Source organism: Chlamydotis macqueenii, chromosome 3 (assembly GCF_036417535.1).
Source record: "Chlamydotis macqueenii isolate bChlMac1 chromosome 3, bChlMac1.mat, whole genome shotgun sequence".
In the NCBI taxonomy this organism is placed as follows: Eukaryota; Metazoa; Chordata; class Aves; order Otidiformes; family Otididae; genus Chlamydotis; species Chlamydotis macqueenii.
The window spans coordinates 92,204,596-92,217,181 of NC_141558.1; the positions used below are offsets into that span (position 1 = coordinate 92,204,596).

Below are 12,586 nucleotides of genomic sequence, written 5' to 3' on the forward strand. Positions count from 1 at the left end.
GTACATTTAACATTTCTTTATTTGCTTTTACTTTTCAAAAGAAGTAAGAGCATTTTTATGAGGGAGCTATAGCACTTGTACTCTGGCTGGCTTTGTTGTAATGAAATTATACTATACAATAGTCTTTTGTATTATTCAGGGCTGCATGGAAAAAATAAAACCAATGGTAAGGGATGGTGTTTATTTCATGTATGAGGCTTTACATGGACCACCAAAGAAGATCTTAGTAGAAGGTGCAAATGCAGCACTGCTGGACATAGATTTTGGTAGGTATAACCTTTTTGAGACACACATTGCTATATACTCATGTTGTGAAAGAAGAACACTAAATAGAAACTCTTCTGTGCTTAGCTGTTCTTACGGCAGAAGTGTTTTGTATTTTGGAAGAACAGTGCTCTCTGACTAGTAAATAATTAGAGGGGTGAAAAAAAAAGTTCTTATTTAAATTCCTTCAAAAAGCTTTAGATTCTCCCAAGACTAATTATTTGAATGACAGTAAAGATCAGGTGACTTGTCTTAAATGGAGTGTAGCTTGCAGTGTAGCTATTTCTTCAGTGTCTATAAGTTTCATATGAAATAACTCACAGTTGTATACATCTATGGAAAACACTTCGGAAGAAAAATGGAGAGCTTTGAGAGGCAAAGTACATATGCAAAATACTTGTTTACTTTTGAAAAATCAATTTGCTTTTTTTTTTTTTTTTAAACCCTTTATATAACAGTTTTCCACTGTTTCACGATGTAAAGAAAGATGTTGGGAATCTGGATTGCTAATGAGTCAAGAGTAAAAAGATTATCCCAATCAATTTGAAATTATAAAAGGTGCAGTTTTTCTTAAAACACTGAAATTTTGCTACTAAAATCAGAAGCTTCTTGATAGAAGCAGCTTTTAAAAATGATATTATTATGTTTATTATCATTATGTTCTAAGGACAAATAAATTATTATACCTCTGTGTAGGCATAAGCAGCCTGTATGGCTGGCTCCTGCATTTTGTCACATTTTTACTCAGTCTCACTAGCTTTGTAACTGCATCATTCTTATTATTGGAAAGATACTTAAGCCTGAAACTGAAGCCTGTAAGGACTACTGTCAAACAAATACAAAATTGGCACACACTCTGCTTTCAACAGATAGGAGTTCTGATACTGGGTATTTTCAAGCATACTGAGTTTTAAAGCCTCTTCTTTTACGAGGAGGATATGACTAAGACTAGTCACTATAGGTGTAAGCACCAAGTTTTCCCATGATAATCTGAATATTGGACAAAACTTCCTTTTTTTAACAAGTAAAACAAAATAGTGTGCAAATACGCTTGTCACAGAGAAATGTGACAAAACTGAGATATTTGCAGAAAACTCTAGGGGGGGTTGTTTAATTTTTAAGTAGTGAGGATTTTCTATTTCCTACAAGTATAGGAAATGCAAATAGTCTGAATCTGATCAGGTATGTCTGTAGTATGTACAGAGTTGTTTGGGTCACTTAGATTTTTCTCCTGCTGTGCGGAGACACCCACACTCTGCTCAGGTAGATGCCATCAGTGGATTGGACACTTGGGTTAACAATAGACAAGTCATAGTCAAAAGATTTGACAGTGCCAAATTTTATTATGGAGCATTCTGAATGAGGATATTTTCTGTGCCTTGGTGCACAGAAGTCTTAATACTGAACTGAGTTTTATGAATGTGTATCTGTTTGCAGGGAAGATGGTAAATCCCCAGCCTTGCAGTCCATCTTGCTTTTCTGGAGTGTGTAATGAAGCTCACGTCTGTGTGTGTCTGGGGATGGGGGTGCAGGTGTGTGGGAGTGTGTGGTCTTCTGTGTTTTTAAACACTGAGTGAGGCTAAACCAATGTCAGTATACCAGCCTGGGAGCTGGAAATGAGTAAGAATTGTCTCATTGACTCTGTGACATCCACTAGCTATATTTACCTGTCAGTAAAGAAAAGCTTGATGACTGCATCCTAAGAAAGATAAGCACTACTTAGTGCTTGCAAACTGCCATTACATAGCGCTTGTAAGCCTGTGCCTTTCTCTTGAGAGATTTAAGTTAAGCAAAAGAAGCTAGAGATACCTGAAGCTAGTCTGCAAAACCTCACTGAACCGTCTCTAAGGGATTTTAACTTTTTAAAGTTGTTTGTATTGCTTTCGGTTACTTTTGTCCTGGTGGTTTGTCTCTAACCCATCTCTGACTTTTATACCAAAATTAAAAAAAAAAAAAGTCTGAAGCATGAGGTAAAAGTCTCTTGCTTATATGTAGTTACTGTCTGACTGAAGCACTTGTTCACAATTCAAACCAACTAAGAACTGGCATGCTCTGTTTCATCTTCCATTATTATTATTATTATTATTTTTTTTTTTTTTTTTTTTTTTTTTAGAAAGTGTAAACCTAGGGATTTGGAGATGTTTAACTCTTTTATCTTTCTTCTTTTTTTTTTCACTGTCCAGACTGCTTTTCAAATGAGGGCTGAATATTTAACTAGAGATAGAATCTCACCACTGATGTACTAGGCTATATTCCAGGAGTTTTTATTTTTTCCCCTTTTTAAAATTTTCTTTAATTGTGGAAATATTTTTTTTCATTTGATAATGTAAGCAAAATTCTACATTTCCTTGCAGTTTTTTATCCTTACAGTGTGCTGACCAGTTTGTAGAGCTTGTATTTTATTTTTTCTCCCAAAATGAAAAATGGTAGACTTAACCTTTTAGAACAATTTTCTTGAGTCTCCCTTCAAATTTTTACATTGTTTTATTAATGATTATATTTTATACAAGATAGTAAGGAATGGTTTTCTGGTGTCTTATTCCAATTTTTCACTTCTCTGATCATTCAGAATTGTTGTGTGTTCAACTTTTGCCTCTGTACCAGTTGAAGTAAGTGGTAAGATTTCTACCTTTTTCAATAAAGAAGGATCAGACAACGTACATACAAAGCTAAGAGTTCATTAAATATCTTATTGATAGCAAAATAAATTTATTGTGTGTTTTGTTTTGTGTTGTAAAACCTAGGTAAGTGCAATGCAAGTACTATTCCTCGCTGGGTTAGATTTTTAAAAATAGTTTAAAACCAGTGTTTTAATAAGTTTTTAAAACCTTTTTTTTTTTTTTTTTTTAATAGGCACGTACCCTTTTGTGACTTCATCAAACTGTACAGTTGGAGGTGTGTGTACAGGTTTGGGCATGCCACCGCAGAACGTTGGGGAAGTGTATGGAGTTGTGAAAGCATATACAACAAGAGTTGGAATCGGTGCCTTTCCTACAGAACAAGATAACGTGAGTATTTTCAGCCCTAGCTGTGACCTGTAGCTGGGTGAAATAACTTGGTGTGTCTGTATTATGTTAAATCAGCATTACTGGTTAAATGCAAGTAGATGACTGTGTGCTTGGATGTCTCATTCTTTTGATTCTAGACTGAGCTTACAGGACTGCCAAATCTGATTGTCAGTTTCTCAGACCTTCCTATGGAATAGAAGGCTAGAGCAGGAACAAATTTTGAGAGATTTGCTCAAGTAGTGTTCTGTTGAATTAGAAATAGCATTTTATATTTCTGTTTTCATCCCAACGGGCAACTTTGCGAAAAATTGGGGGAAGAACTTTTCAGATTAGTTACAATATTGTAAAATGTTGTTAAGTATACACGCGCATCATGTACTGCAGATAATAAAAAGATTCATGTAATAGTATTACTCTTTGTTAGGAAATTGGAGAATTGCTGCAACTGAGAGGTAAAGAGTTTGGTGTTACCACTGGTAGAAAGAGAAGATGTGGCTGGCTGGACCTTGTCTTACTCCGATATGCCTACATGATTAATGGATTTACTGCGTGAGTTATTTTGAAAGCTTTGCTGACAACTTGACATAAAATAGTGAAATGCTACAGATTACTGTAAATTGTACATATACTAGTTAGTAACATTCAGACTTAGTACTGATTTGTTGATTGTTTTGGTATTTTGATAAATTAACTGTCCTTCATTTTTCCTAGTGTTAAGTGTTTTTATATGAAATTTTCATACTTGTAAATTTTTCTTTCCTTTACTTGTAGCACATCGTTATTTCTCATTTAAAATGATCCAAGAAACACTTATGTATCTTAGTGCTTGATGCTTCAAGCTACTCCAGCCCCTACCATCCCACCAAGCCAAATGCATTAGAAGGGCATTAAAACCTGACATAGTTTGTAGGGTTTTGTTTTGTTAGTTTGTCTTCAAAATAAGACAGGTGGGAACCCATCAGTATCTTCAGCAGTATGTGTAAATGTAGAAAATTTGAATATGACTTTGGGATTTTAATTAAAATGAAAAATAGATGTCTGAAACAAAACTGGCATAAAATTTCTTGTAGATCAAACTGTGTAAATACATACTTTACTTAAATTTTCCTGCTTTTCTTGTCCTTTGTGGCTTTTATTTAAAATAGGATGAAGCTAGGTATTTATAGAGCCGGTGTTTGGTTATTTTGCTGCCTTCACTGTAAGGACGGGAACATTTGGCAGAGGACAGGAACAGACAGCAACGAGCATCATGCTATGAAACCATCTCAGACAAATGGTCAATGAAGTATCCTGGCAGCACCCTGACCAATTAAAATTCTAACACTTACAGCTATAGACCAATCACTTTAATTGGAGAATACCTGTTCTTTTAATTTTGCCATTTTCTTATAGTACTAGATCTAAGGACGCAACAAAAAGGCTGTTTGTTTTTTTGGGTTTTTTTTTTGGTTTTGTGTTTTTTTGTTGTTGTTGGTGGTTTTTTTTTTTTTTTTTTTTTTTTTGGTTAGTCACACCAGATAAATATTAGTATCATATGAGCTATTTTTCTAAGGAAAGACAATTAATTGCATTGTGCAGGAATCAGTTTTTGTTTTGGTGTTTTTACAATGTGATGAGAGTTAAGAGTTGTTGAACTTGTTTAACCAGAGTAATGTTTCTTTATAGATTGGCGCTTACCAAATTGGATATCTTGGATGTGTTTCCAGAAATCAAAATTGGTGTTGCATACAAACTAGATGGTGAAATCATACCTCATTTTCCTGGTAAGATTGCTTGTTTGACAATTTTAAATTTTGGTGAAATGTAATCTAGATGGTTAAATGCATTTGACTTGTAGAATTTATGACAGGAATGTGTTACTTCAGCATCGAGCCATTAATGTCTTCCCAGATGCACCAGAGACACCCTGTACCACACCTGTACCCACACCTTAAAGACACCTGTACCAAATGTTGTCATTTGTCTATTGAAAAGATGTAAAGTGCTATATAAAGCTTCTTAAACGTAAATCCCTTTCATTTAATACAGCCTATGTTACCTTCAAGCTAAATGGAAGCTTGTTTCAGACTCTAAACTCAGTGTCTTATTCCCACTACCGTATTCATCCCCTCTCCTAGCAGAAGTTTTCACTTAAGGACACAGTGAACCATGTGAGAGAACTGATCCGATTGAAAAGCCAGGTTTTTCTCTCTCTATATAGTTCAGTTTCCTTTTAATGGTTCACAGAGCAGCCAAAAACCTGTCACACCTATGCAATGGACAAGAAGGAAAAGGGCTGGAGGAGAAAATGAGCAATTACCTCGGGTGAAAGCAAGACTATTTTCTAATGTGGGACCAAAATACATCAGCTTGGCATGATAGAAACTGTAGGTCCTGAAAAGTGCATCTGCATGTCAAACTACTCAAATATCACAAAACATTGTTTTCATGGATAATGCGTCGTCTTTAGTTTGCTAGAGTAGAGATACTTCAGAAGAAGGAAGAACATTAACTAGTACTAAAGATTGTGCTTTCTGATTTTCTAATGTGCGCATAGATGCCCATTTCCATTCTAGTTGCGACCTCAAGGTTTGAGACTGGTCACAGGTTACAATTTTTCATTATATCATCAGCAGAGAACTTCTTGTGGGTGAGGAGATCAACTGTAGTAATCAGATACAATTCACAGCAGGATTTATGTAGTATAAAAATATAATTATGTATAAAGGAGTAAGTGATGATCTGCCAGTAGTCCTTGAAAATGGCACATACCTGTTAAGGAAATTCAGAAGGAATTTAAAAAAATCTCTTTCACCATGTAGAGGAGTTCTCTAATTGATTTCCCCTCTAGTATCTTCAAACAAAAGTGCTAATTACAATCTGAATACATACTGAATGGCATGGTGTGCACTTTTATTCAGGAAATTTAGTACTCATCTTGCACTAAACCAGAGAATGCTTTTTTCCTTTTTTTAAGACTCAGATATCCCCTGATTGATACTCATATTGATATTAAGGAAATTGGTGTGTACTTTAGATGGCCTTTGAACATAATGGAGATGGCATGTTTGAATTGAGAGCTACTCAGTAATGCTTCATCTGTAGCCATGTCATCTAACCTGGGGGCTATTTGGACTGTCCTGTGCTCAGGGCAGGAGGACCGTCTCTGGCAGTCCATCATTAAAGGCGACATAAACAGGTGGCTGTGTTTTCCAGTACTAAGACTTCAGTGATTATTTTTTTTCCCATTCATTGTTTGTCTCACATGGGACCATAATCTTGTTACAAGTCCTGAGAGCAAACTTTGCTCCGTGTATATGCCCAGGTAACAGGTAGCTGACCTTTGATCATAGCAGCACAACGTGGCTCAGCTGCCTAACTGTGTATTGTTCTTTACTGTATGAAGAATTAAGGATTCTGGTAGAAATTTAGTAGAAGCTGTTATCTTTGCTGTTCACATGCTGTCTTCCTTAAGTGTGAGGAAGGAGTTTGAGCTGAACTTCTGGTAAGCTGGAAGATACTGTCTCTCACAATGCCTCTGTGTTCCACACCTCTCTCTTTGCTATACTCCTCAGCATTTGGCAGCATTTTCAGCACATATGCTGCAGGTTACTTATTACCCCTGCCCTTGGCATAAAAAGCAAAACGTAACTTTCTTCCCACTTTTGTTTTGCAGACCATTAGGTTGTTTCTGATGTCTACATCGCTCCATGCTGTGCACTTGTATAATTTATTTTTTTAAAACTTGCCACTTTGACATTTTGAATTTAGTTTAGAAAAGATCTAGTCTGGGAATCTCTCGCTGGCAGGGTATTTCTTTATCTCTCCTTTCCCTACCCTCCCACTCTCTTGGAGATGTTCGTGATCTACCCGTCTTGTGAAATGACGGTCTCTAAATTAGAAGCACACACAGTGCCCACCATCTCAAGAAAAACATGCCATATTTCATATATTGTTCCTTTTTCCAGCTGGATCAGAGAATCATATGAGTTTCACTCAGTTTTTTTAGCTTAGATTTCTGTGGGCATTTCATAATCTCCTGTTAAGAAAGAACTGAAAATATCTTGTAAATTTACAGCTGACTTCAGTCGGTATCATTGAGGCTGTAGTCTCTTGCTGTGGAGCTGGCCTGTATCTCCATTTCTGTTCAGTCATAGGAGTTTATGAAAGAAAGATAGAGCTCCCTGCTAGCTCTGATCTCATCAGTTTAAAAGGAGTGTGAAAGCCATGCTCTAGTCCTGCTCATGCGTCCTGTCAGAAGTCCTTCAGATGTCAGCTGATCTCAGCACAAACAGACACAACCTCTAGCTCAGGAGACTCTGAAAACAGATCCTTAGGAAACTGGGAGATTATTTTGGAGAAGCTTTACTTCATGCTTGCTGGGTTTTTTTGTGGTCTTTCCCTGAGTGTCTGCTGTAGATTAAAGAGCTAGGACACTGTGCTGGATGAACTTTTGGTCTGACCTATATGACTATTTTTATGTCCAGTTTCTGGAAATTGCTGGAGGATCTTTCTCTTACAGTGGTGCCAAGATCCCAAATTTCAGCTATTCTTTTTGAGTTGGAAGTAGCATCACATCATTCCTTCTCCAAATTACAGTATCAGACTACCAGGTATCATTATATCCTCTCTCTCTGTTATCTAATTCAGCTGCTAATAAGGAGTATTCCAGAAAGCCTAAAAGATAAATCCCCTAAGGGAAGAGCTGAGAGAAATCTAGATGGTGACTACATCTGTTCCATAAACTGCGCTCAATGTAGTGTTATCTTTACCACACATCATCTTTTACTACACTTGCTGGAGCAAAATGAGAGAATCGCTTGAAACATCAAGAAATTTATCCCTTCTTTTTCTTCCTCTCTTTTGGGGAAGTAAGGGATTGAACTAATACAAAATAATGGAAGATTGTAGACAAGATTAGACCATTCAATTTGATGTGCTTTTTTCAGCTTTCTCACAGCTAGCATCATCAGAGAGGCTTCAAAGTAAAAATGCCTGTGGATCTCCAAGATCAGGCGTTCAGTCACTTTCCCTCTTCAGAAAGAGGGAGGCTAATGTCTTATTCTAGACCATCTGCAATGCCTGGAGATTAGGTTGTGGGTTTGCACTTTGAATATAGCTATTCTATTTTACAGATCACCTGGACAGCAGACGACACCTCCGTTGTTACTGCTGATGACATTAAAGAAAGTGTTTGTCCTTGGCCTCTGCAACCCAACATCCTTAATGTGCCTGTCTGTTTGTCCTGATTACAATAAGGATTGATTCGGGATCATTTGCCTTAACCTATGAACACCTCAGTCCAGAAGTTGTCCAGCATTTCTTTGCTGTAGTAGGTTTTGAAGTCAGTAGAGCATAGTCCTCTTTCACCTTTACCCAAAATGCTTATATCATAAAGGCTGTCCTTATGACATTGCTACTATTGAACTGTGAACTGCATCAGGACAAATTACTCAATGTGCTGAGTCTCAGTTTGTTGGCTACACACGTGCTGGAGGGGATTAGCTATGGTTTTGTATTTGCACCCCTATTGTGCCTCTTGCACCTAAAACTCTTTCCCAGGTTGACTAGCTGTCTTTGCAGGAGTGACTTGATCCGAAACATGGAGCCTACATAATGTTAATTACAGTGCCTTTGGCAGGACTCTGTCTTTTTCAGGAAAGCAAGAATGCCTGACAGTTCCCATTTTTTTTTTCAATGTATTTTGACCATTTTCAGGCTTTTGTTTCACTGCCCAGTATCATTCCAAGACTAATGTTCACATAGTTACTGGAATGATTCAGTGCCAAAACAATGTGCTTAGCATCTTTTCCAGTACTTGAAATCATCACAGGATTCAGAGTTAATGGACAACATTGTAGCAAGTTACTTAAATGAAGGACAAAATGGAATAGACTTATTGCTTCTCTTCTGAGAAGTATTTGGAACAGTTACTGTTTACACATCATGTGGGGCTCCACACTGGTTGGCAAATTCCTTGTGGAGTTTTGGTGCAAAGGTTCTGTGGGCATCAGAAGTCTATTATGTATAAACTAGATTTTATGACTATGTTTAGTAAAAAGTACATTCCTGTGCCATTTAAAAATATGTTTTAACTGCCTGATACTTACGAACTGGTGTCTAATTTTGCTTTCACATCACCAAATTTCCTCATGAAGAGGGGGCTGAATCTGAGTATTTGTTCAATTAAAAAAGTTTCTACACTTTGGGGAATTACTTTTCTTGAAAAGTTGTTTTCTGAAACTGAAAAGATTGTGATTTAAGCAAAATATAGGTATATGACTGTGAGTACTGGAATTCCTAAAGTCTAAGTCCTGATAGTTACTGGATTTTTTTTTTTAATCTGCTTATATTAACAAAAAAGAACACTTCAGTGCTGATATTATCTTATGAGTAAACCTCTTCATTTAAGAAAAGAATAAAAAGCTTTACAGTTATGTGTTTAGTGGTAACAAATATGTAATCTTTGTAGACATAATATTTTTGTTCCTGTTTGCTTCTCAGCCAACCAGGAAGTCTTAAATAAAGTAGAGGTTCAGTATGAGACACTCCCAGGCTGGGATACAGACATATCAAATGCAAGGACATTTGATGAACTGCCTGTAAATGCACAAAACTATGTTCGCTTTATAGAAATGGAGTTGGGTGTTCCTGGTAAGTAAAGCAGATTTTGTTGTTGTTTTGGTTTTGTCCCGCTCTGTGAAACCTATCTTGTACTTTGCCTTAATGAACATTCAAAATATTGAAAAACAGTTTGTAGCTGTGCTTATTGTGATGTGCCTGTGATGCTTGTAATTATTGCTTTACTTCTTTTTATCTATCTAGTTAGCTGTTGAATTTAAAATTTTCAAAAGTTTTAATATGCGTTCTTTCTTTGGCTTATACTACAGTTCTTGTTCAACTGAGATTTTTATAACTTGCTGAAGTCTTTTCCAGATTGGTTATACTAGAGGTTTAGTGCTGCTGCCATTATAAAGTCAGTGGGACTACTGGTCTATTAGTATGATTAGAAGATACATGTGACAATAAGACATCCTAAACTAATAAATTTCTCTTATGCTCCCTAATAAAGATGATCCTGAGGTTCCATCGAAAGCTGAGAATTAGGAGATGATACAAATCCTTACTTTCCTGACAGTTCCTATGTATCTTTTTTTCCTATGATCTGGACAACTAATTTTTTTATTATGGCAGCTTCAAGACTGTTCCTGCTTTCCTAAGTTACCAATGCATTCTTACTTTGAGAACAATAGACATTTATTTCTTAACATACTAACAGTCTATGCTGTGTTTTTCTTCTGGCTATGGTACTTAAGATCTTAAGTGCTTAAGAATAAGAAGATAAGTTTGCATCTTAAGATACAATCCGATCTTGCTTTGTATTACTTATAATAAAAGTTTGCTTTTCTCTCCTGCAGTTAAATGGATTGGAGTAGGGAAATCCAGGGAATCAATGATCCAGCTGTTTTAAAGATTTCAGATGCATGGAAGAAAGCACACTCCTCAAAAGACTGCTCATTCTTAAATGCATTAGTAGCCCGCAAAGCAAAGATGTTGGAAAGATAGATTTTTGCATGGAAAGAAATGCTAGAGTTGATACCCCCAAATCAATCGCTACTCCTGAAAGAGACTTTAACATGAACCTGTGTCAGTTCTTGTTCAACTGGAATTTCCAGGACACTTGTCATTGCTGTTCAAAGTGCCATCAATTTTTTTTTTCTTTACCTAGTATTTACTTCATAATGTAATTCCTGTTTGAAAATCTAAGGTAGCATTACTTTCATGACTGTTTGTCTTTGTTATCCTCTCTCTGCTTTTGGCGGTGTTACTTCCCTGAAATTTTAGACAGTAAAAATAATGCAGTTTTGCACAGATAGTTTTACATCCTCATTATTTGTATTCCTAAAGCTGTTGTATTCATAATGGCTGCTCTTGTGAGTGATTAAAGACGGGAATTCTGATTTTATAATGCTATAAATGCTGTCTAAATTATTGTGTGATCTGTTTTTTAAAAAAAGATGTGATGCCAAGTTGTTAAGAATGTCCAGGATTTTTTAGCTGTGTAACACAGAAAACTTACTCTTTGTAACTCACAGAGGACACTCAAGTGTTTACCAGGAAGTGTGCCCAGAAAGACAGAAAATTGATATTGTAAAAAGTTCATTTGCGATTATTAAAGAACTGTTCTGATTTTGAGTTAAATGTTTTGTAATGTTATTCATTATTTTTTCTGGTATTTTAAAAACCCTGCACTTCTCTGCTTCCAAGGCACATATTTCAAACTGTTTCCCTAATTAAATGAGGTTATATTTATATTTGGTGAGAAGCCTTAACATTTTGATGCCCTTTTAAATTCCTTTCAGCATAGCCAATAGTAGATCTTTCTCTGGAGAACTGGCAAAGCACAGACACTTTTGTAATTATAAATTGAAGATGCTCTAGAAATAACATTTAAAGTATTCAACATATTTGCTTATATGTAGGGAAAATAGCAAGTATTCACCTTATGACATCTGACATATTTTGGCTTATTAGTGTTGGGAGATGTTCTAGAATTTTAATTTATGACCATTATTATATATTCCAAAGAATCTGATTTCTTTTGTCAACACCCCAATAGGTACATATTCCCATTCCGGATTTTTTTGAGAATGACTTTGGTTTTACACACTATACTGTGGTATTCATCTGCTTCCTTTTCACTTCAAATAAAACTTACTTTGTTTCCTAAAAATAAGCCTGTATCGGGATGGGGCAGTAGTTTTAGATTTGGTTTAGTAGATTTTTGGCTTTGCAAGTAAAAATAAGTAATTTTTAAGGCAAAATAAAAGATACAAGGCCTTCCAGAATATGTCTCGGGTAACCAGATGTTGCCTGAAATGGAATAGATTTGTTGCATTGATGTTACTGTTGAAGCGTTCAGCACAATTGTGTTCTCTCAACTGATATAAAATAAAACTGCTTATCATAAGGGGAGGAACAGGAAGTTTGAAGGATAAAATACTGATATTTAAGGAACATTTTCTATTGAATTGTTTGCATGTGACAGAGCAGTTAGCATAATGTGTATTTTACTTGTGTAGTGTGTGGAAAGAGGAGGATACCACAGAATGTGGGAAAACTGGCAATACATTGAGACACCTTTGCATGAGCATTGCATGCAAAGATCATTCTCCTCAGTATTAAAAACCAAACAACTTCATATTCATTTTTTTTCTGGAGGGGATGAGGATCTAGGAGGTCTGGGGGCCTAGCTGGTTCAAAGAGTGAGTAAATGAATCGATGAGGGCATGCTTTCCTTCTGCAGTGAGTGAATAAATGAGGGCTTACTATGT

The 12,586-nt window shown here is 36.0% G+C and overlaps 1 protein-coding gene across 1 annotated transcript in view; it reads left to right on the forward strand.

Moving 5' to 3' along the window:
• Positions 1-11,447, forward strand: part of ADSS2 (adenylosuccinate synthase 2) — a 38,402-nt gene extending 26,955 nt beyond the window's left edge. The window contains exons 8-13 of the mRNA XM_086745355.1: positions 140-266; positions 3,118-3,272; positions 3,697-3,821; positions 4,938-5,035; positions 9,756-9,905; positions 10,670-11,447. Of these exons, the coding sequence (XP_086601481.1) occupies positions 140-266; positions 3,118-3,272; positions 3,697-3,821; positions 4,938-5,035; positions 9,756-9,905; positions 10,670-10,722 (708 nt within the window). The 3' untranslated portion in view covers positions 10,723-11,447. The remainder of the gene's footprint in view (positions 1-139; positions 267-3,117; positions 3,273-3,696; positions 3,822-4,937; positions 5,036-9,755; positions 9,906-10,669) is intronic.
• The last annotated feature ends 1,139 nt before the right edge of the window (positions 11,448-12,586 follow it).